Below are 26100 nucleotides of genomic sequence, written 5' to 3' on the forward strand. Positions count from 1 at the left end.
GCTCCCACCTTGGCTCTAGTGTGCATGGAGAGTTTGGGCAGGGTCCTAATCCTAGAGAGAATCTGGCAATCCCTGGTTAGGCCCTGCCCAGTGCCCTGGGCCTAGGTCAAGTCCAAAGTCCTGAGAGGCCAGGCCCTGCCTCTGTTCAGCTTCCATCCAAGAGTCCAGGAAGAAGGCATTTTTGAAGCAGATGCCCTCTTGTGCCAGCTCAGCCTTCCCTACCCTGCCCCCGTAGTAGGTGGGGCCCAACCCCAGTGGGCATGGTGTCCTTGCTGTGTGGAGCCTGGGCGGCCAGGACCTCAGCCTGTTGTCCAGGGCACCCCTGCCCCAACAGCAGGGCAGGGTGGGAATGGTGGGGGAACAGTGCTTCCATGAGGACTGACACCGCTCTGGGGTGCAGGCTCCACATCCTACTTCTCTGCCCACAGTGAGGGTCTGTGAACCCATAAGGGGGTTTCTGAGGGATCAGAGGGTGGGGGCCTTGGGCTCCCTCCTAGGAACACCCCAGCGCCCTGCAGGATCCCCAGGCTGTGGGGCTGCAGTTCACAACCCGCTAAAATGCAAATGTGGCCCCACATTCTGTCCTGTTCTCACGGCTTGAGCAGGGGTGACGGCCAAAGTCCGCCTTCCAGGCCGCCGCTTTCCTGCCTCTGCCGTTCTCACATGGGGCCCGTTTCAGTCCGGTCCTGGCTCCATGGCCTCTCCACTGGGACACGCACCACCCCCCAAACCCGACCTGACCACACACGGAGTGGGAAGATCTCAGCACCCAGGCCACTTGGTGAGAGGTGTCAGGTCCCTAAACCCAGAAGAGTGATCCCTGCCAGGCTGCGTCACAGGAGCCGATGAGGCACACACAGGAAGACCCCCCCCAGATGATGATGACACGCAGATGGAGCCCAAGGGCTTCCAGGGCTCCGGTGGGCAGGGGGGTCCCATAGGAACCACCAACGGGCCACTGGGGGGAAGAGGGCCGGAAGGGGCTGCAGGGAGGGCAGGGGTAAGGGCTAGAGAGACCTGGGGACCAAGGGAGCTGGGGTTGACGTCACTTCTCCACCTCACCCCCAATCAATGGAGCGTGTCAGGGATGAACCGCAGAGTGGACCCTGGCCGGCCGGCCCTGGCTGTCAGGGCCACCTTTAAGTTTGCAAGGAAGTTGCACAAGGATGTGGTCATCCTCATGAGCTCATGGGGTGGAGACCACTCTCGCTGGGGGTCGCAGGACCTAGAAGACACATCCCTCTGGGTTGTCCTGGGCCCAGGGGTCGATGAGCGTGTACCCTTCCCATCTGGACAGTGATGGGAGCCAGGCCTGCTGGCTAGGGCGCTGTGACACCCCAGGTGACAAGGCGCCTTGCTGTGTGTACCTATCCTCAGCAGCTGTGCTGGGTCGCCAGGGCCTGATGACAATCCCACGTGCACATAGTGCCCCAGCTGCTCCCAGAGGTGGCCACGACCCCTACAACAGCAGACACGCCCACGAAAGCAGAGCCAGCTAACAAGATAAATTATTTCTCCAACTTTCGTTAGTGTGTCCTCTGGAACGGGCTTTGTCCTCAGCCTTGAACATGCACCAAACCAGGTTGCATTGAGAGCAGGTGGTCAAGGTCTAGGATGCACTGTGCTTCCTGGGCAGCGAGGGGGCGATGACCACGTCGTCAGAGTCGTCGGAGCCCACCTCGTCCGTGGGTGGCTGTATGCTGGGCTGGGGCCTGGAGAGGGCAGGCAGCATCTGGAGGAGTGACGGCGCTGCTGGACCAACAGAGAGGGAGTGTCAGGAATGCTGGTTCTAGGTCCCAGGAGGGACTGACCTCCCTCCCGCCATGGACGGCCAGGGCACGCGGAGGGGACTCTCACTCAGAGCTTCGTCACACTATTCAGTGCTTCCAGAACTAGCTCAGAATCTTCAGCCACAGCTTAGGTTCAGAACACAACTCCTTCTACTTGAAAGGTTGGCGGTTCAAATCTATCTGGTGCCTCATAAGAATGGCCTGGCCATCTGCTTTCAAAAGACCAAAGTCCTGAAAGCCCATGGACTAACTGTACTCTGCACACCCGAGGCCGCGAGTCCCTGCTGACCAGATGGCCCCAGTGACAGCTGTCTTGAAGAAGGGTAGCTGTGGCCTCTGGCTATGGGCAGTGAGGTGTGAGGAGGGGGCTTGACCAGCACAGACAGAAGGCAGACCACCCTCCACCTGCATCACAAAGACTCAAGTCCACGCAGCCAGCACAGGGACGCCCTTGTTACAGAGTGGCCCTGTGGCTTCTTGGCTTGCAGCCCTGTTCGCAAAAGGCCCTCAGTGTGGCCTCTGGTCTTGGTTCTTTGGATAAACAGCTGGGGAGCCCCTCCTGAGTCCCGACGAGAGGCTTCTGCCTGTCCTTCACCCTAGTTTTGTGGCTTTGGGCCCGGGTGACCGCCATGTCCTGGCTACGCTGTAAACAATGTGGGTCCTGATACTTCTTGTCTGGCCTGGGCTGCAGCCTGCCCTGTGATTGGTGTGGACCGTGTAGGCACTGGCCAACAGACTAATGCAGAAGAGGTGACGACACACCACGCACGGGAAGTGTCTGCGGTCCACCAATGAGGGGACTGGTCAGCTCAGGGCCCTGGTGGGCAGGCAATGACTTAAAGGTGACCAGGAGTTTGCTTTCATATATGGCCAAACCCACACAGGTTAGAAGACAGAGGATAAGGAGAGAGAGGATGCAGGAAGGTGGTGAGGAAGCGACAGTGAGGGGCCTGGAAGGGACCGTGCAGCATGTGATGAGAAAGCAGAACCCTGCGGCTGGGAGATGGTGCTGTGAGCGGGGCCCTCGGTGGTGGCGAGGCTGACGGGAGATGGGGCCTAAGAGAGAGCTGCAGGATGAAGTCAAGGCCGTCCTGAGGGGGTTGATAGGGGGCCACCCTGAGAAGGCCAAGGTGGTCTGAGGGGTTGAGGCAGAGGGCCATGGTGAGGGGGCTGAGAGAGGACTGTCCTGATGGGGTGACAGGGAAGGGCCCAGCTGAGGGCCTCCCCTGAGGGCACTCACCTGCGGTGGACCAGGCCTCCTGCTCGGCTGCAGATCCCTCCAGAGTCTCTGTACTGCTGGCCTCACTATCGTCCCGAGCTACAAAGAAGGGCAGTCAGAGTGTCAGTCCACTCAGGACGCTGCACGCTCTTCATCACTCTTGTGCTGTGTTCTCGGTTCAGCAAGGCCGCTTCCTGTTGTGGCTTTCTTGTATGTAAGCACTGCTCCACTCCCTGACCTGTCGTTGATTCACATCTTAAAGCCTGAAGAACTCAGTGCAGAAAAGTCCTGCACAGGGACAAAGCTGGGCAGCTCTGCATGGCACACTATTCCCCAAAACGTGGCCTCGAGACAGTGTGACTTGGTCCAAAGATGATCGCGGCTCCACCTGCAGAGGGACGCTCCTGATCGGGGTACAGGACACCGAGGGCAGTCAGGCACACATTCTGGAGTGCAGTGACTTTCCGGGAGTCTGTCCAGCTACTGCTTGCATGTAAGGACAACGGGCCTAAAAAAGGTCCCCAGCCTGCCCCCGAGCTCCTGGGACTTCCTTACAGATTGTCTGTCTGGGATCTGCTAGACATTGAATTCTGGCCTACACCCGTGAAAATGTGTCAACCCAGCTGGACTACACTCAGTGGGATGTAGAGATGGTGGGAATGTAAAGAGATGAAATGTTAGGTCAATTTTGGTAGTCAGGGAGTGATCACTTCCTTAAGTGAAGTTTGGCAGCTACACTCTTAAGCAGTCACAGCCCCATCCCATATAAAGGAGTGTCCTTGGGGTGTGGCCTGTAAAATAAGCAACAGGAGATAAAAGTGAAAAAGAAAGAGAGATGAACAGAGGAAGGGACCTACTACCACCAAGAAAGAAGAACAAGGAATTCATTGTGTCCTTTGTGTCCAGGTCTCTGTGCTGAGAACCTCCTAGACCCAGGGTCAGGAGGCTGAGGACAAGGCACACGGAGGCCTCTGAGGCCTGCCAGGTCCAGAGACAGAGCAAGGAGACAAGGCCCTCCCACACACACATGCTCCACCAGAGCTGGTACATGGAACCTGGACTTCAAGCCTCTTAAACAATGAGAAGGAGCTCTGCCAGCCTAGTGAATATGAAGTTGGGCTGCCAATCTGAAGGCAGAGGTTCAAATCCACCAACTGCTCTGTAGAAGAAAGATGGACAGTTTCCTCCCACACAATTTACAGCCTCTGAAAACCCACTGGAGAGTCAGCTCTGACTCAATGGAAATGAGAGATTGTGAAAGGACTTGTTAAAGCCTATGGCGTGTCTGCTACAGGAGAAGCAGAGACCTGAGGGAGAGACCCTAATGAGGCAGAAGAGAAAACGGGAGTAACATTCTCCTTGAAGCCCCCAGGGACAGTGCTGCCTCCCTCCAGAGGGACTGAGAAGAATGGAAAGGCCTGAGAGGCTGCAGGCAACAGGGTCACTGCTGTGCTGGTGAAGGGGAGGCCCTCAGGAATGCTCGCTCCTCAGCCCAGGTCTACAGGAGAGATGCCCCTCCGTGTCCCCCACACAGCCCCACAGTGAGGACGGCGGCCCTCATGCGCACTCACAATGCAGTGAGGTGGAGTTAGGAGGAGAAGCTGAGAGGACAGGCGGGGAGGAGGCGTAACAGCTGGCCGCGGGGGCAGTCGTCCTCCTCGGGGCGGGAGTGGGGGTACTTGTCCTCAGACCCGGAGTTCTGGGAAAGACAGAAAAGCTGCCCTGGACCCCGGCTGCACAGAGAGTGAATCCGGGTCTCAGGCTCACACGAGGTGTTATAGATCAAACCATCCCAAAGCAGCGTGCAGTGAATTGGGACCCCCACACTTGTGGTTAGAATCCAATTTGGGAATAGCTCTTTTTTATCACGACACTGTTTCCGCGCAGGGTGCCTCAAGTCCATCTCTTCTGAAACATACAAGAGCAGACGGAAGAATCGTAGTAGACATGGAGGAGGAGACACCACAGCAGGCGAAGATGGTGAAGATAGACACTGGAACCATCCCCAGAGCTTACAGGAAGGGGCCTCCCCGAGAGCAGTGCCATGAATGTAGACTTCCAGCCTTCCGGCTGTGAGGAAGCAGGTCTGTGAAGCCATGCATTTGTGGCATTTCTGTGACAGCAGCTCTAGACCAGTGAGACAGGAGCGTCCACCAGTGTGCTGGGAGACAGCTGTCCAGCCAGCCACGTACGTGCCTTGTTGAACCCCAGACCCAGTGACCTAGGCCTGAGGTGGCTCCACCTCCCTAAGCCATGGTTGGCTGCATCAGGTGAGAACCCTGTCTTGGCTGAGGGGTGACGGGTACCAACAACGGAGTCTGGGGCGCCTTTTGCATGGACAACAGCAGATAGAAACGTGGCATAGTCTGGTGAGAAGGAAGGACAGACAGAAAGGGCAGGGTAGCCAGGGGGACCAAGAAGGCCCACTAAGGACTGATCATCTCTTAGGAGAAGCCCCTGGACCTGGGAGAGGACTAACGCCAAGATACACAGAGATCTCCACTGAGTAACAGGCACAGATGCAGAAAGGAGATGGGCCTCCCCCGACAGCCAGTCAAGAAAGCCCCGGCCGACGACTTCGGGCTTACACGATGAGAGAATAAATTTGTTTTTAAACACCAAAATTAATAAAAGAAATCTAAGTTTGGGGAGGGACCACCTCCATGAAAGAGGAGTCAGGAGGGGAGTGTAGGCTTCAGATCTAGGGTCCTTGTGCTAAGAACCTCCTAGGTCAGGACAAGACTGGCGCCAAGCACATGGAGATGTGAGAGGAACAATGGCCCACAGGTGTGGAAGGAGGCAAGGACCTGCCCTCAGAGCTGACAGAGAAAAGCACCCCCTAGATCTGCTGCTCTGGACTTGGCTTCTAGCCTCCTAATCTGTTGTAGAAAAAAAAAAGAAGACGTTTATTAAAGGCAAACAAGAACCTGTGTGCTGGAGTGTAAACAGGAGGGTCCAGGGCCCACACACAGTGTGGCAGCACACTGTCAGAATGTCCACGGCCGTCCACATGATGTCATGCCCTCCGTAAAGAGGAGATGTGCTACTACTGCCAGCTGGTCAGAGGCTGAACCACACTCTGAATAGACCCGCAAACGCCCCTTCTAAGGGGCCAACTGGGCAGAGGCTGAACCACACTCAGGTTAACAGACCCGCAAATGCCCCTTCTAAGGGTCAGAACCGGCCCCAGCTGCAGCCCTAGGACATTCCAAGGCTCGGTTTGGCCACGGCGGGTGGTGCACTCTCAGGCTTGCTGTTCCCAGACTCACTGCCTGCCCCTGGGTGGTCTCAAGTCTCTCTGGGTGGCCAGCCTGCCAAAGCACAGCCACACGACTCACCCTGGCCTGGTCCGTGCCAGATGCGCCCGGAAGACGGCCTGGATCAGTGTGGCAGCCTCCTCCAGCCCTGTGCTGGCCAGAGCAGCAGGGCTCCGGCTGCCAGGCAGGGTGGGATGCTGCAGGACAGCGGGAGAGGACAGCTTTCAGCCCCTACCCAGAGCATCCCTCCAGTGGCTGCTGAAGCCCCGCCCGTGCCCACAGCACGGAGTCAGTGTTACCTTCCACGAGGGGCTCGGTGTGCTGGGACGTGGGGACCCATGGTCTGTGCAGACCAGGAGCTGTGTCCTCGCCAAGTGTCCCCGGAAAGCTGCCTGAAGCACAGTAGCTGCCTGGGGAGGAGAAAGGAAACCGGTGAAGTCCCCGGGTAGTGGAAGGTCAGAGGAGAGCGAGTTCCAGAGGGCCAGCCATGACAGCGGACAGTGAGCCCTACTGCTGCCCTCGACCCTGACACAGGTCCTGCTCCTGCAGCAGTCTCCTCTGGGGAGGGACACATGCTGCTTGGGGAGGGGACAGACCCCACCCCCTCAGCAGTAGCAGCTCAGAACACACTCCAGTTTAGTCAGGCTTCCCTAGTGGAATAACCGAGCCTCTTCTCATGCTGGTTTTATTCTGGGGTGTCCAGATTCCCAGCAATATCAACCCTCTAGGCCATCAGCTACTCAGAGGACATGCATGGCTAGAAATCTGTCCTGTGGGGTCACTATGAATTGGAATTGACTCCCTGACAGGGGGACTTCTGCTTTAACCTTTACAGGAGCACAACAGGAGGGCTTTCTTCCCGGCACCAGGCTGTGGGCCTCAGGGCCATCCCGGACAGGGGGCATGGTCAACCCTGGAGGAGGTGTGAACATCCAAAAGGGGGCAAGGCCTCAGATGTGCACAGGAAGGCCCAGTTAACAGGAGTCTCTGTTAGGAACAAAACGAGTCCACTGCTGTCAAATCGATCCCAGCTCACAGCGCCCCCACAGGACAGAGAGGTGGCCCCTCTGGGGAAGCTGACTGCCTGGTGAGTCAGCTGTGGACTTCTTGGTTAGGGGTGGATGCTTTAACCACCCCACCACCAGGGATCCTCCTTCTCCACAAACTGGGGTAAACAAAACACACACAACATAAAACACTCAACCACCGTGAGGTCAGCATAGAGGGGCTGGGGGGGGGAGTGCGTGGACTGATGTGGGCAGAGTGGAGAGTGCGGGTGCTGGGGGCCCACAGCAGAAGGACCAGTGGTGGGGACCTTGGGGACACCTTAAAGGAGCAGGTGTGCAGCGGAAACAATTGGAAGATGGGAGGCCACCTCAGAGAGCAGGGCAAGGACGAGGCCCCAGGTGGATGGCAGGGCTGACGGAGGGACCAGGCCTTGGCCGGAGGGATCACTTCGGGAGGGTGGCTGGTGACTGGGGCCAAGGAGCAGAATGGGAACCTTCTCTGAGGGGAAAGTGGGGCAACAGACTGCCAGCCACTGGTTGACCGAGGAACCCATGTCCCTCAATGCTGCCCAGGCCACTGAGCTCACCTCACACTGAGGACATGTGGCCAGTGGCCACAGCTATGGAGAGAGCACCCTGTGAAGAAAGGCTATGCCCAGCAGAGCCCAGCACCCAGTGGGAGCCCAACAGCTTTGGTGGGCACCCAAGCTCACAGCTTTCCAAGGTTAAAGAGACAGTCCCAGGCAGGGGTGGGAAGGCTGGCCTGCTCTGGCCACGCTCTCGGTCCTGCTGCAGGCCAGCACCTCCTGAGGTGGATACACTTGTGTAACTGAGGAGATGGGGACGGGGATCCCAGCTGTCACAGGGCTGGGGTAAGGAGGGATCAGAAGTATCAAGCCTGCGTCCACACCCTGACTGGGGTGATGGTGGCCTCATCTTTGTGCTCTTAATGCAAACAGGGCACCCCAAGACCACAGCTACAACCCTGCCCAGAGTCCAAGGGAAGGGGAATGGTAAGTGGCTGCCAAGCTGGTGGACCAGAGGAAGGAGCTCTTTCCCGCCCCTCACCACTGCATGTCACTCGAGCACCACTGCCCAGGACCCGTCACGGTCCTCCCGCAGACACCAGTCTTCTCCAGCACGTGCCTCCAGCCCTACTCCCTGTCCCCCCACCTTGCCCTTCTCGACGAGTGACCCTCTCCTCGTCCTGCTGACCGCCCTGGCCCTGGCACATCACCGTTCCTGTCCCTCCCAGCTCAGGTGTCCCCCCGCCCATCACCGCGTGGCACACAGCAGACAGAGCTGGGGTGAGGGTGGGAGGGAAGGAAGGAAGGAAGGACTTGTGAACGTATTTGTTTGCTGTGCAGGTTGTCCAGGCTCTCGGAGCCGACTCAGAGAGGGAGGACAGGCAGTCCACTCAGCACCCCCTCTATTAGGTTACTCGACGTGAGAACACTGCCTCCAAGTGGAGGACGGCCCTTGCTTACCTCATCCAAAACGGCAGCTTTTTTCTGAAAGAAAGAAAGAAAAAAGTGGGCGTTAGGAGGTGGGAGCAAGAGCAGCTGCTCTCAGTACAGGCCTCCTCTCAGGGTCTCACCCTGTGACACACTGCAGGGCAGTGGCTACTGGCCCCCATCAAGTGCTGCCAGGACCAAGCTCCTGTGTGGCCTTGCTCATGGATCCTGGGATCACACAGAGTGTGGGAAGGTCAAGGCCATGGTGAGTTCCCTGCCCTAAGCTACTGGTGCAGGACACGTCAGAAAGGTCCCACAGTGAGGGCGGTCAGGGGAGTAGGCACTGCAAGGCAGACACAGACGGGTGGGCCTGACAAGGAGCACTGTGTCCCCCTCTACTGAGGCCGACTGTCCCCTTTGCTGGGAGACCAGAAGAACTGGGCAGTGTTCAGTTACTGTTACTTAAGATTTCAATCCAAGTGTCCTGATCAAATTGGGGGAGGTTAATATGTAATTCAGACTTACTGGATCTACTGAGATGGAAAAGAACTTTCAAATCTATTGATCTGAGACAATCTTCACAGTGCGATCTGAAATCATCTACATACAGTGGTTTAGTTTAGCTGAAGTGCAACGTCAGTAATGACCTAAAGGAGGAACCCAAGTCACTGAGGTGACACCAGACGGCCACAGTGAGAAGGGGACACGGTGTGAAGCAGGAGCAGGCGGTGCCACAGAGCAGTGTGTGCAGACCCAACGGCCGCAGCTAGGTTCTCCCAGACATTCGATCAAACGAGAGAGACTGAAAAAAGACGGCCTGGCTAGAGAAGCCCTAAGGCCCCAGCGGCTGGATCAGAGCCTGCGGACGTGGAATGTGGCAGGCAGACGCCAGTTTCCCTCCCACGGAGTCCCAGGCGTTCTGGTTTCCAAATGCACAGAAGGGTGCTGCTTCCATTTGACTACCTTCTACCAAGTGTGCAACAGTGCAACGAGGACCCAAACAGGCACACGCAGACGGGCACACACAGACAGGCGGGCACAACAGAATGGGCACAAGCAGACACAGACGAGGGGCACAGAGAGAGCACAGAGCGGGCACACGCAGACGAGCACAGCTGCTGCAAAGGCGGCACCCACAGTGGTGCTCAGCACCGGGCAGCCTCAGAGCCTCAGTGCAGGTCCTCCTGCGTCTTAGGGCGAGGCGAGGCAGAGCTGCCCAACGTAAAGCTCTCTGATGTGGGTGTGGGCTGACGCAGGTGCAGCACTGGTCTCCCTGTGGCCGAGCAGACCCCTGTGTCCTGCTGAAGGTCCTGTCCACGAGGGCGGGGAAAGCTGAGCCCGTCAGGTGAGGAGACAGCCAGCTGAGCAGGGACCGTGGCACCTGTGCGAGGGGCCTGCGCAGCGGAGGACGGGAGGGGCCAGGGGCTGGGAGGGGAGGACAAACAGGGCAGAAAGCCGAATAAACACCGACTAAAGTGTCCTGGAACGGGACAGAGAGTCTGTCAAAGAACCCTGTCACCGAGGGGCAGACGTGAGCTGCTGAGGGGTCGCCCGTGTCAACCTCGCGCGCACGTGTGGGGTGGGAGGTCTTCTGCGGGGCTGGGCCTGACTCGAGAGTTGGCTCAGAGTGACTGAGTGGAGATATTCTCAGGAGCAGCACGAGGCCTGATGACCCCCAGCTCCCTCTGACAGACCACGCTGTCCTCTCGGGGAGCTCCAGAAAGAGGGTCTCAGGTAATTTCTGACCCTGCACGGCAGGCAGTACCCACCTAGCGAGAACACGCAGAAGGCAGATGGTGCAGGAGAGAAGGACAAATGGAAACAGCAAACAGGGAGGAATGGGAAGGGTACGACCAGTGTGAGAATCAGCGTCACAAAACAAAGACTGGAAAGCAAATGCGCTCTGTCAACTTTCACAGAAACGACCATAAAAAGTTGTGAAACCCCAAACAGACCCTTCCCACTGCAGCTGATGTCATCTGGCCGCATGCCCCTCGTCTCTGGCTGACACTGTGATGCTGGGACAGGGCTTGGGGACCAGGATGGTCAGGTGGCATCTGTCCTGAAGCTAGTGTCCCTGGGACTTGCCAGCTTTGGCCTCATCTGCCACCCCCATCATGTGAGCCGGCTGGACCCAGGGAGTTGACAAACAGCTCCCAGGATGCAGCGGTTCCTGCACGTCTGTCCCTCAGGGGCCCGTACCCAACACCCTGTCTCCCTCGCCGTCAGCTCTGCCTCTCGGCAGTGTGCTTGGGGTATCTATACCCCCCCTTCCACTGCCCACGGAGCTGACACGTTCATGGGCTGCGGACGCAGGAGCCATTGGGTCCCCAGTCCTCACCTTGTGGCATGTCCTCCACCAGGCCTGCAGGAGCCTGGCCGCTGTGTCCCTCTGCTTGTCTTCCCGGCTCCCAGCTGACTGGACAGAGGGGGGCCGTGAGCATGCAGCACTGGTGTCAGGCTCCCGGGTCTGCGGGGAGCAGCTGCTGGGGGTGTGAGGTTCCCAGGGGTCTTCCTGGATCTGAGGGAAAGGAAGGTGTGAGGAATGGTCAGCAGAGGTGGGAGCACCCGCTGAGGGCCTTTTCAATCTAGAGGAAACTGCCAGAGAGCTCAGCACAGCATCACTGGGCTCGTGGGAGGGACACGGCCCACGCCAGGAAAGGACGTCTCGGAGCCTGCGTGGGGCACCCTCAGCCTCCCAGACACGATGTCTCAGAAGAGGCCCCACAAGGCTGCAGCTGGCCTCCCACAATCGGTGAAGACACGTCTAGCACTGTCAGGATGCTGTCAGACTGCTAGGTCCTTCGTGGGATCTTTCATTCAGGCTGTTTGACAAAAAGAGGGCTTCTGGGATTAAACTTGATACACTTCAGGCGTGGTTTTACAGCGGAGAGACTCGGGAGTGGAGGCCGTGACCATCATCTGGACAGCGACCCTGGAGGACAGCAGAGAACTGCCAACAGGGGGTTCTAAGACTTTACAAAAGACTGTCCATCTTCCTCCCATGGAGCGGGTACTGGGCTTGAACTGCCCAACTTCTGGTTAGCAGTGGAGTTCTTTAACCACTGAACTGCCAGGCCTCCCAATTATCTGTAAGGATAGTAAGAACACTGGTCTGCGTTCCTCACTCCTAGGCCAGCTTAGTGGGGACACACCAGACGGCAAATGTCCCACTGAGTAAGACAGAAGGCGCTCTGGACGCCCTCCAGGGACACACGGGGGGCTGGTCCACCGACTCCCAGGAGCTCTCCACTGTCTGCCAAGACCCTGTGCTCACTGGACGTTCCGGCCCTGCTACTCAGTGAGGACTCATCTCAGTCAGGGACTGTCACCAGGCCGGCCGTGATCTCGGCTCCCTGTGACCAATGAGCTCTGTGAGGATGTGACCACCCTCCACGATGTGACCGGGGACGATGCCCCTCTATGTGGGGTGTGCCTGTGTCCACACAAGGATTGTTCTGTGCTGTCGAGTCACCTGTAACTATAGTGACCCTACGTATAGCAGCTCTGAAGCCTGCCCTGTCCTGAGCCAGTCCCACGGCCTCTGCCACACCAACTCCCATTGCCCCAGTTATCAATTAATTTCATCCAGAGTCCTCCTCTCCTGTGCCGTCCCTCCATCCTTCTGAGTGTGATGTCCTCCTTTAAGAACTGGTCCCTCCTGGCCACGTGCCCGAAGTATATGAGACGGAGATTCAAAATCCTAGCCTCCAAGGAGAAACTTGGTTTCACCCACTCCAAGACAGAGCTATTTGTTTTCTTGGTAGTTCATGGTATAGTCTTCAATATGGATTGAAGCTCAACATCAAGACGACAGATTCTCACCACTGGGCCAGCTAGCAGCACCAGGACGGATGGAGAAGAGACTGAGGAGGTAAACAGCTTCAGCTTGCTTACTCCACAGCTGATACTCTGGGCACCAGCAGTCAGGAAATCAAAACAGGAATTGCACTGGGAAAATCTGCCATCAGGGACCTCTCCAGAGTGCTGAGAAGCACGGATGTCAGTGTAGAGAATAAGGTGTGCGTGATCCAGGCCGCAGTCTTCACAATTACTTGCTATGCATCAAATGAGGATCAGCTAATAATGATGCTAAGGGGTCAGGCCTAGGGGAAGTTACGTTAATGAGGCAGGGTGAGGATGGTATGATTAGGTCTCTCATCAGACATAAAATGAGACGGGCCCTGTGGAACCTCCAAGGCACAGGGCAAGGCCGGTAGCTGAACACAGTGGTCTCCAAGGGAGCCCCGGCACAGAGGCTGGAAGGACACCAAGAGAACGCGGGCCTCTGGGGCAGACACCCTGAGCGTGAACCTGGGCTCCTAATGTGAGAGAACAGGCTCCGTGCACCGAGGCCGGCCTGGGCTGGTTCTGTTCCAGCCTCTGCGGGCCGCAGAGCCACTGCCTCACACCACTCGCCTCACACACGCAGGGACCATCTGCCAACGTCTGGTCTGCACCAATCTGATCAGAAGGTAAGCTTGGTTCCTAAGACGCTGAAGGAACATAGACTCGAGTAACTCTTGGCAAACAGCCGAAACAACTCTACATTCTGACGCATCTATAAATTCCTTGAGGCAGCTGCTAATGCCTGACTCACAGCACTCCATTTAGATCCAGTTAGTCATCTGGTTACTCAGTCGGGTCTTCCCTCCCCGGAAGCCCATGGCCTCTCAATCAGTCCCAGGAACACTTCTCCAGCTGCAAAACCCCGAAGCTCACAGTGCTTGTCAAGAATCCAGACAAGACCAACAGATGCAGGAAAGGGGGAGCACTGAAGAGGCACCTTCAGAGGCAGCCGTGGTGCCGCGTGTCGTGGAGCTGGAATCACCCGCAGCATCTGGTGGATCTGAACCTTGTGCCTTTGGGATTGCAGCACAACCACCAGAGCTCCCTAAGCTGAGGAAATAATACATTTTCGATGTAGAATTTTTTTTTTTACTTTTCTTGCTGTGTGCCATCAAACTGGATCCAACTGACAAGGAGATCGCCCCTCCTCCAGCAGAGCATCTGGTGGATTCTAATCTATGTAGAAGTTTAAAAAGAGAAAATGGGATCAGCTATTGCCTTTATCTGTGTGTTGGTGTGGGGAGGGACTTGTTTTCCTCAAACGGGCCTCAGGTGTTGTTCCGGTCAGTACACACAGACCACACAGGCCTATCTCATGGTTTCTTGCACACAGGCTTCTCCCACAGCTGTGTGCTGCTCCCCTGGCCTGACGCTCACGGTCCTCTCAAACGGCTGTGTGCTGCTCCCCTGGCCTGACGCTCACGGTCCTCTCCCATGGCTGTGGACTGCTCCACTACCCGCAGCACTTATGTCTCTCAGGCAGCCGCCACCAACCTGCAGCACCAGCACAGACAAATGCTGTGAATACAGGCAACAATCCCACATCTCACCTCTGCTGGCTCTGACACCTGTGCTGAGCAGGCAGTGACTTCTGTGGGCCACATTTTTAAAGGTGGTCCCACTCTTACATGGAGAAGGGAAACCTGGATCGGAAACAAAGGACACGGGAACAGAAACAACTCCTGTCTCAATGACGCTGTTCCTGTTTTCCAAGCTTCCCTGTCATCCTGTGTGGCTGGCCTGTAACTGTGATACTGCTGGAAGCTGTGCCACCAGTGGGTCAAACATCAGCAGGGTCACCCATGGAGGACAGGTTTCAATGGAGCACCCAGACTGAGAGACTAGGAAGAAAGGCCTGGTGACTGACTCCTGAAAACTAGCTGATAAAAGCTCCATGGATGCTAAGCTCAAGAGCAGGAAGGGGCAGGGGAGGAGGAGCGGCCCAGGAGGAAGTGGAGAAGGTGCTGCCATGGTGACGGCCTTGCAGCCAAAGTCATAAATGGGCAGCAACTGTCAAGTGCAAAGTGACTCTGCTTGGTCACCTTTAACACCACAATTTAGAAACCTCAGCACCAGACCACCACGGAACGCTGTTTAACACAGCACCGTAAGCTATGGCCCCCGGCGGAAGGCACTCAGAGCACACAGCAACGGCCAGGACCAGCCGGGACAGGCATGCAACGGAGAGGATGCGCAGGGCTGGGAGACATCCGGGTCCACTGCGCACGGGGTCAGCGCCAACCTGACATACTGCTGAATCCAGCATCACACACCCGCAAGCTCCTCCTGCTGCCTTTGAACTCCACAGCAGACAGATGTAAAGGGGAAAGAGGGAGGAGGGAAGACTCAAGGGCTGACAAAGGACAAGCTGCTGTCACGGAAAGTCAGCCTGGGGCTCCTCAGAGTCGGGGAGGCAGAGACTTTGGGCTTGTAGTCAAGAGAGGCGGATCCCTGGAAGGACATCACGGTGTGGGCAGAAGAGGAGGGTCCGGGAAAGGGCGGAAGTGCCCCAGTGACCAGGACTATGACCAGGGGCAAGCAATGACTGTGAGGATGGCACAGGGCTGGGCAGGGTTTACTCTGCTGTACACACTTAACACAATGCACCACCAGAGCTGCTTGAAGAGAAGACCAGACTCGACAGTGAAGGAGCCAGCTAAGTGAACTGGCCTTGAGAGTAAAAAATTCATGGTTAAAGTGCCTTCATTTTCATGGCTGAGCCCCAGAACAAGCTCACCTCTCTAGCAGGGGGCCCTTTCTGGAAGGACACACCCCTGGGGGGCTTACACATGGCCTGGGGCTCAGCCAGCCAGCAGGTCTTCTGGGCCCAAACCAGTGAACGTGAGGAGGGGATGGGGCAGCCTGAACATGAAGACCCTCATCATCGGGTGTACTGACTGTGTCCCCACAGTGACACCAGGGCCACCCCCACAACTGTGGCCACAAAGATGAGCTGTGACTGGGAGACGGGGCGTCCACACATGGTCCGTAGACAATGCACCCACATCCTTGAGTCCACGCCCGACTGTACCTCGTGAGTCGGCTCCGTGGGGCCAGCAATCTTGTCCTTCTCAGCGTCTTCCAGGTCCTGAAGCTTCTTGGTCAGGGTCTGCACTAGCTCTCTATGGGGAAGGAGAAACAGAGGTAGATGTCAAGTGCTGAGGGCACCTGGGGAGAGGGGGCCATGGGCACTGGGCAGCGCTGGCCCAGGGAGGGATTCACTGCCTCCCTCGGAGCCAGGCCTCGGGCAGGCCCACGACAAGGCCTCAGTGACGGTCATGTTCCTGCTGCTGTTCAAGTCCACCGCAATGCAACTCACGTTACAGAGACCCAGCTGGGGCCCCAGAGGTCCCCTAAGGAGCGAGAGGGGGGGACTGGGTCCCCGTACACAGGATGCACTGCTGGGAGACGAAGCCCCGGGGGAGGCCAGCACACTGAGGAGTGGAGGTGGCGTGAAGCACTCACTGAGATGCGCTGACACAGTGACTGCAACAATGGCTCAGGCCCTGCAGAGCCTGTCATGCGAGCAGCATTGGGCAGGGCTCCTGCTGGGTCCTCAGGTCACCATGAGGCGAGGCAGACGCGCCAGCCCCTAATGGCCTCCACAGAAGCAGTTCTTCCAAGAAGCTGGGAGGTGGATCTGAACCAACAACCTCGAAGCCGCAGCCACCTGAAGTCACTCGTGGCTTGAAGCCACTGAACACGTCTCCTCCGCCAGCCCAGGGAGGGTGAAAGCAGGTCCGCGCAGAGTTGAGTCCAGTCGCCTCACAAGATCTAGTGGAGCTTCCACTGAAATAAATTTCTAAAATGCAATTTGTTCTCTTAAAATCCGGCTAATTATGTGAGTGGTAATTGGTTCTGGCCAGGTTTCTACTCTAGTTATTATTTCACGACTGTGATGAGTTCACGTAGTGTAACGGGCTGTGGTAAGGGGCACCGTGCAAGGAGCGTTGGCACGTTTGGAATGTGGTCCAGCCACCAGTGATTTGAGGACATTGCTATCACTTGTTACAGGAAACGCAACACCTGAGCAGTCCCTCTGGATCCTCAGGGGTCCTGGTGCTGCAGTGGTCAAGCCCTGGGCTGCTGACAGTCCCTCTCTGGGGCCATTCTCTTCTGTCGTCCAGGGTCACCATGAGCTGGAGGTGACCTGATGCCAACGGGCATTAATCTGCTTGCCATCTCTGCATCAATCTATGTGCTCCGGATAACTCCATCTACGTGGCGTCACGTCTGCCTTCTCTCTCAGTGCACCACCTTCAAGGCTCATCTGTGCCACACAGAGCCCAACAGGACGTGAGGTCTCATTACAGCCGAGGAACAGTCCTGTGAGTGGATGGACTACACCGTGTGGCCAGTGTCTGCTATCTGACTGCTGAGACGGAGACCCTGGGAGGGAAGGTGGCTGGACGCCCCCGACACCTGAGCCGAGTCTAGCCCCACGGTGCACACAGGTGTCAGAGATGGCACACAGGGAGGGCAGGTCCACATGGGCAGGTCACAGAGGAGCCTCACCAGTCTGGATTCCAAGGGAGGGACTACTGGGAGAGGACTGACTCATCAGGCTGCAGCTTTAGAGCGTTCTGGAAGCTACGTGAGGACAGGCGGGGGCGGGCAGCACTGGAAGCAGGGCGTGCTGGAGATTCTGGGGGTGGGTCGGCCTCCGTCTCCTGCACTACATACACTTCACTGCACTTTGCAGATACGCGTGCGTGTGTGTTTCCAAGGGCTCATGCTCACGTCTTTGGGCCCCACTGTGGTGGTTTTCAGAATACCACCGTCACAGTGCCACTGCACAGTTAACAGAGGATCCAAAACCTCCTTCCGACACATCAGTCCCAAAGCGCTGGGTTCCCAGGCTGTGATTTTATGCAAGGAGGTGCCTCAACTTTGCCCCACGGGGGCTAGAGGGTTTAAAATGTTGACCCTCTGGCTAGAGCTCAACATCTGACCTCCTTACCCACCAGAGCGCCTTCAAAAGACCACAACGGGAAGCAAGCATGGTCCTTGCTTCCCAGGACCCCAAGGTCCGCCTGCGCTTGCCCTGAGACCTCTCACCTCAGCGCCTCCTCCTGACCCCGCCCCTCCCTCATCTGCTCCAGCACCCCAAGGTCCGCCTGTGCTCGCCCTGAGACCTCTCACCTCAGCGCCTCCTCCTGACCCCGCCTCTCCCTGTCCCGCTCCTTCACGAGCTCCAGCTCCTTCTCCAGGTCAGCCTTGGTCTGCAGCAGCTGCTCCACTTCCAAGCTGAGTGCAGAGAGGCAAAGACATCTCAGCATCCATCCCAGCAACAGGCTGGTATCAGAGCGCAAGCAGAGGGCAGGGAGACCCCTCAGAAAACAGGGCACCTTCAGCCGCTGCGCCTACCTGAGAGCAGGAGACACAGCGGGCAGAAGGGCAGCAAAGGCTCTCATTTATAACCACGTGAGTGAAGGCAGAGCCTGTGGATGTGGCCGGGTGGCCAAGGCCAGCTCGTGGCCACCAAAGCGATTCTGACTCACAGCCAGGCCACAGGACAGAGCCTAACTGCCCCCCAAGGTTCCGCAACTGTGTCTTTACAGAAGTGGCCAGACTCATCTTTCACCTGACCAGTGGCTGTGACCTTTCATTTAGCATCAGGTGCTTTAACCAGGTGAGCAGACCTGGGCAGGGAGCACTTGCTCTCACGGGCCTCATCTATCGGGGACAGACTGTGCTCCAGCTAGCCAAAGCTGGCACCTGGAGTTCAGGTAACCGCATCCCGCTGCCTGGCATGGGAGGGGACAGGATGGAAAGGTCGGGACAGGACAGCATGGGCTGGGATGGGACGGGATGGGACAGGGACGGGGACGGGATGGGACGGGACGGGCACGTACTCCTTCTCCTGCAGCTGGGTGTGCAGGGTAGCACGCTCGCCTCTCAGGCTCTTCAGGACGCTGTGCAGTTGCTTGGGCCCCTCCTGCTGGTCTGCACGGGGTTGCCTGGGTGCTGAGGGGCTGGCTGAGGCGTGGGTCACAGGGCAGGACTTCACCAGTTCCGACGAGTTCAACTTGGAACTTTCTAGTAAAGCTATTTTCTAGAGGCAATACGGACATTGTTAGCATCGCTCCAAGCTCTGCTTTCTGATGAGGTCAGCCAAGGGAGGGGTGAGAGGCCACAGTGGGGCTCAGGCCCCCGAGAGCTGTGGAGGGCTAGGGGCTGCAAGAGACACATGGACAGAGGGGGACATGGGTGGTATGGAGGGCTAGCTATACCACGGACGATTCACGGGACGTGTGGGGACAGGGCAGCTGATGGGCACGGAAGGCTGGGAGTGCAGGACATGGCCATTCGTACAGAGCGGGATGTGGATGAGTCTGGGGAATTATCCAGCACCGAACATTGATGACAGCAGTCTGAGAACTTGCCCACGACACATAGAGACCAGACTGGGTTCTGGAAGGTTCTCAGTCTGGCCCACTGACACCACCATCATCCAGGCAGGTGCCCACCCGTGGCATCATGTGGCTGGGGCTCCACCATGCCGTGTCCTGGTTCCCAAGCCTGGAGCCACACCTCACGGGGGAGTAAGCGTTCCCTCTCAGGTGTGGACACAGCCCCTCCGTGACCCGTCTCCGACGCCTTCTCCAGCCGCTCACCTTCTCCAGCTCTGAGACGCGCCTCAGCAGCCTGGGTTTGCTCCACTCCATGTAACCTACAGCAGGTGTGGGCGGGTGGAGCTGCTGTGTGAGTGCCAGGGCCCCCTCCCCGCCCCATCCCTGGGGAGCAGACCCACGTACCCTTGACCTTGGAGGAGGAGGGCGAGTTGCTGAGCACTCGATCCAGGTCCTCCTTGAGGCTCTGGTTCTCGTCGGTCAGCTCCTGCACGCTCCGAGACAGGTTCAGCAGCACCACGTTCATCTTCTTCTGCCGCTTCAGGCTCACCTTCTTCTCTGCGGGGAGCCTGGGGGCGTCAGCCGGGCTGAGCAGACACCGAGAGCTACGGGAGGCCAGGCAGAGCCCAGGTGAGTGGTATGCAGTCCCCAGAGCCCCCCAGCAGGCCCCACTCCTTTGGTTCAAACGCCCTCCCCAGGCCGTGGGAGAAAGTGGCTTCCTCTGGATGGAGCCTCCAGTTTTGTGTCAGAGTCTAAGATGATCACCATCTGGCCTCTGACCTGACAGACAACATTTAAAGACCCCAGTGCCTGTAGCTGGCTTATACCCACAGCGACCCTGGAGAACAGAGTGGGACTGCCCCGGGGTTTCCAAGCTGGAAGCAGACTGCTTTCACTTTCGCCCCAGGTGCAGCTGGAGGGTTTAAACTACCAACCCACTGGTTAGCAGCTAGCTGAGTGCTTAAGCACTGTGCTGCTAAGTCCCCTGAAACCACGAAGGGTAAGGAAGAAAGGGATGATCGTGCTTGGCCAGGCATCAATGCCCCTAAGTGTCCGCAGTAGCTGCAAAAGGCGGTGATGGCCAGCACCTAGGAGAGGCTGGGACAGTGTGGGCAAAAGACACGCAGAAGATGGGGCAGCCCCGAGGGCCCCCAGTGAGCCAGTCTAGAAAGACTTAACGAGGCAAGGCCAGCTTGCACCAGACATTCAGGACCCATCACGTGAGGGACCCTGCAGTGCACAACTCTCGTGGGGCCCTGTGAAGCCACATGCGCACGCACAGTGACGGTGGTATGTAAGCACCGGCTGCAGATGCATCAAGTGCATGAGCCTGTGTGCGATCTAGCCCAGCATGTGGTGACAATCCCACTAGAGTGAGGGGCGACCCATGACACGGAGACACCACAGGAGACAGTCCTCGTGTTCAGAGCCGTACTTCTTTCCTGAGACGTCAGAACTTGCCAAGAGCGTCTGGAGGCGCTGGATCTGCAAAGGCCAAGTTCAAGTGCATGAAAGCCACTGCACGAGGGCCAACCAGCTCTTCCCGGGGAAACGGGCATTGAGGGGCGCATGCAGGGCAGGTACCACCGTGCAGCCCCCCAAGGCCTGCCTCCTGCTCACCTCCTCATAGTACGTCTCCATGGCGATCCGCATCTCTTCCAAGTTGGTGGTCTTCATGTCGCTCTGGAGCTTGCTAGGAATGAAGAGGACAGTCAGCTCGTGAATGCCTCTCCGCAGACGGAGTGCGCATGCCCGCTGTCCCGCCATGGCAAAGCGCGGAGGTGTGAAAGGGAACTGGCCGGGGACAGAAATTATCCGAGTCCACCCTGTGGCAGCCCTGCTTGGACAAGTCTCATCTTAAGACTGATGGCTGATTCCACGGTGCCTAAAAGCAGTCTTTCTGTGTGGACTGCCCATGGGAAGGAAAAGAAGCCTCTAGAAAGTCTTCCATTTGACGATGATGTCATGGGCAAGCCCAGGGCTCAGGGAGGGCTCTATGTGGACAAGTGGGGAAGAACGGCTCATTCTCAGAGAGGGTCGTTGTCCTCCTGATCCAGGCTAGCCCACCTGTACTCAGCACACCTTGAGGACTAAGGTGCATCTGCAAGCTGGGCAGTCAATAGATACGACTGAGGAGGAATGGCTGCCTGAGCCCCGGGCTGCCAGAACAAGCGTGTCTTGGAGGAAGGACAACCGGAATTCCCAAGTAGCCAGACCAGTGAGACTTCATCTTACGTACTTCCGACATGCTATCAAGGGACCAAGGCCGGGAGGAGGACAAGACGCTTAGGCAAGTGGAGGGGGCAGCCTCTCCCTGCCTGAGGCCAGCTGGCGAGGAGGGCGCGGCCCGGGCTCCTGCCGTGGGTGCAGTCTCTGAGGGGCAGCGCTGCCTCGACTGCACCTGACACCAGCACATAACAGCTTCTGCCAGGGAGGCAACAGTCACAGCTCGGGGCTCAGGGTTCTGGAACCCAGGAGAAATCAAGTACGTGAGCCACCAAGTCCAGTAAGAAACAAAGGTGGGGTGGGGAGGGGGACACGCAAGAAGAGACCCTGGGCCGCGCGAGGACCCCTGTGCTGCAGAGCCAGGCCTAGCAGAGGTGGCCTGAGCAACAATTCTGGGAGAACCACAGGAGACCCCGAGAAAGCCTGCCTTCAAGAACAGGAATGAGACCTGGCTAAAGACTGTGGTCCTGAGTGAGGGGAGGGCGGGGACGGGGAGGGGCCTTGGTCCTCCAGTGTATGGGGTGAAGAGGGCGCGGTGCGGGGACATGTCACACGTGAAGGGCTAGAAACAGCATTTTTTGACTGACAAAGGGCAAGGGAGGTGTCAGCCCCCCAGTGGGGAGCCAGGACCATTCTCACATCATGTCTGGGCTGGCAGGGTATCAGTTCCCTAGCTTGGGGACTGGGAGTCTAACCCCCAAATCTCACAGGGCTTCAGTCACCTCCTAAACGAGACACCAATCCTCTCCACATAGGGCATCAGTCCCTCCCCCGGGCATCAGTCCCCCTCCCCCGGGCATCAGTCCCCTCCCCCGGGCATCAGTCCCCTCCCCGGCAGGTGGAGCACCGTACCTGATGGTGCTGTCCTTCTCCTTGCACTGCTGTTCCAACTTGAGAATCTTCTGCTTCAGCCCGTTGACCACCTGCCAGCAGAGCACAGGGGGCTGAGGGTGCCAAGCCAACTTCCAACAAGGCAGGAGCTCGGGACCAGCACCTTCTCTCTGGACAGCGCCTCGGGGCCTGACCAGCTGCAGCCCTCAGTGTGGGACGCTGAGTGAGCTGCAGGAAGAGACCCCAGGGGGCAGGCGCAGGACCTCTGGCCACACAGCCACATGAGGACATCCAGGAGCCTCTATGTCAGGAGACAGAAGATGGGCCTTCTCCTCCCACAAAGAACTAGCCTCAGGGACCCAACTGAGGGTCACGTGAATCCCAGCAGTGGGCTTTCCCAGTTAAAGCCTCAGCTGTTAACTGAAAGGCTGAGGGTTCAAACACACCTAGTGGCTCCTCAATCTGCTCATGTCCAGTCAGGCCCCCCTCACGGGGCCCTCAGCAGACTCCAGTCCTGACAGGAGACTGACCTCCCTCTCCTGCAGAGTGGCTGCTCGATCTGAACCACCAACACCTGGGCTGGCACCTTCCTGCTTTAACCACTGTACCCCTAGGGCAGCTTAAAACACCCCACAAAGCTGTGAAGTGCCCTCCTTCCTGGACACCCCAAACCAAGAAGATACTGCCTCCATCCAGTGTATATCCTCACACACTCACACATGGGGTCCTCCCTCCCACACATGGGGGTTCTTCCTCACGTGCAGAGTGCCCCCCACACACGAGCGTGCGTGGGATCCTGTCTCTCACACATATGTGCATGGGATCCTCTTCACACACGAGCGTGCATGGGATTATGCCCCTCACACGTGCATGCATGGGATCCCCCTTACACACGTGCGTGCGTGGGATCTTCCCTCACACACGTGCATGCGTGATATCATCCCTCACACACATGCAGACTCTGGTGGTGGGTGAATCTGCCTGGCTGCCATGGTACTTGCTCACCTCAGCGAGCACCCCGTGGTCTCTGCCCATCTTTGAACCTGCTCCCTGTTCCCCAGGCCAACTGCCCGGCCCCAGCTCATTTTCCTCCTGTGGACACTCAGAGTGGGGTCAGTTTTGGTGACCAGATGACCTGTCAGTGGAACTCCTGGCCAGGCCCCTGGTCCAGATACACAGCTACCCCTGCTGGACACTGGGCGGCAGTGGTGTAACACTGCCCGAAGCGGCTGCCTCATTCTGCCAAGGCACAGCTGGCGTGTCTGAACCGCTAACCCTTTCGTCTGCAGTGTAACTCTTAGCCACTGTATCACCAGGGCTCCTTGGTGGCCATGGCAATGACCTGAACTGACACGAGCACCACTTGGGTGGCCACTTGTCATCAGGGTCTGTAAAAACGGGAATGAGGAAAGCTCGGAGGGTCCACCCACAGCACCTTCACACCGAGGACTGTGCCCTCACTTCCACCCTGTGACATTTATCTACACACGCTGATGTGGCAGCAGCCAGCTTGGAATGGCCTCTGCCTCCCTTGTCCTCAACCCCAGGCAGCTGGAACGGCACAAGGCAGATTGGTCCTGCCCTGGGTTCCTGTGACAAGGCCTAACCCAGCGGTCACCCAGCAGACCAGCACGCGCCAGAGCGCTCCTCCTGGGGCCAGGGACACAACAGCACCTCACAAACTGGGGCATGTCAGCAGGAGGGACCTGTCCTGGAAGAGGACAGCCTGCTTGGTAAAGGAGATGGGCTGACACAGTGGCCAAGGCCCGGGCAATGACGGGGAGGCAGGCGCAGGCTGGACAGGGCTTCCTGTCACACACAGGTCATGGAGGGGGAGCCGACTGCCTTGACGGCACCTCCAACAGCAACGCAATAATCCTGAGCAGTCAGCGCCGTCACACCCAGAGGCACTGCCGGCCTCCCCGAGGGATCCTTCCTCCCCAGCCCTGGCCCACACCTGAGCCACGTGTCAGCCCTGCTGTGAGCACAGGCTGTCCCTGTCCATGGCTCAGGAGGGAGGCTGCGCTGGGGGAGCCGACAGCCTGGGCGCTTGAGACAGAGACACCACTGCCCCAAGGCCAGCACCCTGCAGCCAGGGCTAGTTCCTGCACACCTCACTTTACTACTTTTAAAAATAAGGTGTGGACTTTAAACCTCCTACCAGCAACACTCCAAAGTCTTTGCCGCACATGACAGACTGGCCTATCGTGTCACCTGCCCTGTCACCCTCTACACCGATGGAGTTGATCACTGCACCCAGAGTGGTTCAGCAGGAGGTGTGGGGACAGTGAGCTCAAGTGGCCTGGGAGGAGAGACTCAGCGAAAGGCGAGAATGAGTACCCAATTCCAGGGCTCCGGTCGGTCACTGTCATTGGACGAGGCACGCAGAGGCGGTTCAACTGGTGTGTGCTCTGCTGTGTGTGCTCTTAACAACAGTAGGAAAAAAGGGAGGGGACGGAACCGAACATCAAGCAAGACGACATCCATTTGCAAACCACCACTCTACAGCTTTCTGGGTTTGCTCTTAGCTAATGTACATTTTATTATGAAAATATCCACTCGCTCACAGACTGACTGCTGTTGGTGGCTCCGACTCGCAGTGACCCACAGACAGCTCCAAACCCTGCCCAGTCCTGTGCTATCCTCACCGTCTCCGGGGAGCCCCGGCTCGTGGAGGGGCCTCCCCTTTTACCAAGGCTCTTACCCGGAGCTGTGCTGGCTTAGGAGTAAGACGCTAAGATGCCAACTCAAAGGCATGCGGTTGGAATCCACCGGCTGCTCTGCAGAGATAGACGGCCATCTCTTCCTGTGCACTTAAATCCTGTCTCTGAAAACCCACTGGAGGCCTGCTAGGGGCTGGCTCTGACCCGACGGTATACAACAACAACTTCTTTTCTTTTTTTTTATTATTTTGTGTATGTGTGTCTGTGTACCGTCAGATCAGATCTGACTGGTACAGAAGGAGATTGTCCCTCCTTTCCTGGCAGAGCATCTGGTGGATTTGAACCATGTGTCTCTGGGATTGTAGTTGCAGCTCCTTACCACTAGGCCACCAGAGCTCCCCCTCAACAACAACTTCTTTACCAAGCATGTCCTCCTCCAGTGACCAGGCCCTCCTGATAAGCCCGATTCATTGTGTGCAAAAGAGGCAGCCCCTCCAGGAGATGAGCGACTGCTGGCTGGTCTTTTGAATCACTGTCCGTGCTTACACAGACGGTATTTTTCAGGTTGTGGGGAGATCCTCGCTGTGGGGAACGCTTTTCTACACAGGGTTTTTGGTCTTTATGGCAGGTGAGCTGCTCAGTTACCTTCAAGTGCCAACAACTCCTGAAGCTTCTTCCTAGAATCCCTGTGGTTCTATGGAGGACAGTTTTACAATGTTCTGGGCCTTTCCTTCTCTCTTACTCTGTTCAGAATCCTCGTGGTTCTATGAAGGTTATAGAATGTTCTAGGTCCCTCCCTTTCTCTCCTTGGAATCCCTGTGGTTCTAAGGAGGACAGTTTCAGAATTCTGGATCCTTCCTTGTATTTGTTATTCTTCATGGAATCTCCACGGTTCTATCCTGGGTGGTTTTAGAATGTTCTGGGACCTTCTCTCTGTCTTACTCTTCTCAAAATCCCCGTGATTCTATCTTGGATGGTTTTAGAAGGTTTTGGGTCCTTCTATCTCTTACTCTTCTTGGAATCCCTGTAGTACTATGGAGGAACATGCTAGAATGTTCTGGACCTGTCCCTCTTTTTCACTCTTCTTGGAATCCCTGTGGTTCTATCGTGGATGATTTTAGAATGTTCTAGGTCCTGCCCTGTACTGGTCACTCTTCATGGAATCCCCGTGGTTCTAGCGTGGGTGGTTGGAGGAGGTCCTGAGCCCTGCCCTGCACTGTCACGCCTCCTGTACAGTGTCTCTCGAGTGCAGGCAGTTATCACAGGAAGTCAACGCACATGCATAAGAGGGATGTGGTCAGTCCTGCTGGGGACAGTACTCACCCAGCCAGTGTCAGGCCTCTTCTCCATCAGTGTCCGAATGAAGTCTGGGCCCTGTGACGAGCAGATGAAGAAGTCAGATAACACACGGTGCCCTGGGCCCCACTTGTTCTGCAGAGAGGGACCAGACC

The 26100-nt window shown here is 57.4% G+C and overlaps 1 protein-coding gene across 1 annotated transcript in view; it reads right to left on the reverse strand.

The window, feature by feature from the left end:
• Positions 1-1609: 1609 nt before the first annotated feature.
• IQCE (IQ motif containing E) overlaps positions 1610-26100 on the reverse strand; it is a 41444-nt gene continuing 16953 nt past the window's right edge. The window contains exons 8-24 of the mRNA XM_006889740.1: positions 25973-26023; positions 22008-22078; positions 20550-20622; positions 20365-20414; positions 19335-19498; positions 19194-19249; positions 18432-18631; positions 17719-17823; positions 15608-15698; positions 15314-15397; positions 11069-11248; positions 8761-8784; positions 6566-6676; positions 6348-6463; positions 4648-4742; positions 3031-3108; positions 1610-1752 (exon numbers count right to left, since the gene is read on the reverse strand). Coding sequence (XP_006889802.1) covers positions 1610-1752; positions 3031-3108; positions 4648-4742; positions 6348-6463; positions 6566-6676; positions 8761-8784; positions 11069-11248; positions 15314-15397; positions 15608-15698; positions 17719-17823; positions 18432-18631; positions 19194-19249; positions 19335-19498; positions 20365-20414; positions 20550-20622; positions 22008-22078; positions 25973-26023 — 1692 coding nt within the window. The remainder of the gene's footprint in view (positions 1753-3030; positions 3109-4647; positions 4743-6347; positions 6464-6565; positions 6677-8760; positions 8785-11068; positions 11249-15313; positions 15398-15607; positions 15699-17718; positions 17824-18431; positions 18632-19193; positions 19250-19334; positions 19499-20364; positions 20415-20549; positions 20623-22007; positions 22079-25972; positions 26024-26100) is intronic.

This window comes from Elephantulus edwardii, unplaced genomic scaffold (assembly GCF_000299155.1).
Source record: "Elephantulus edwardii isolate Elephantulus edwardi_28Jun2011 unplaced genomic scaffold, EleEdw1.0 scaffold00080, whole genome shotgun sequence".
Lineage (NCBI taxonomy): Eukaryota > Metazoa > Chordata > Mammalia > Macroscelidea > Macroscelididae > Elephantulus > Elephantulus edwardii.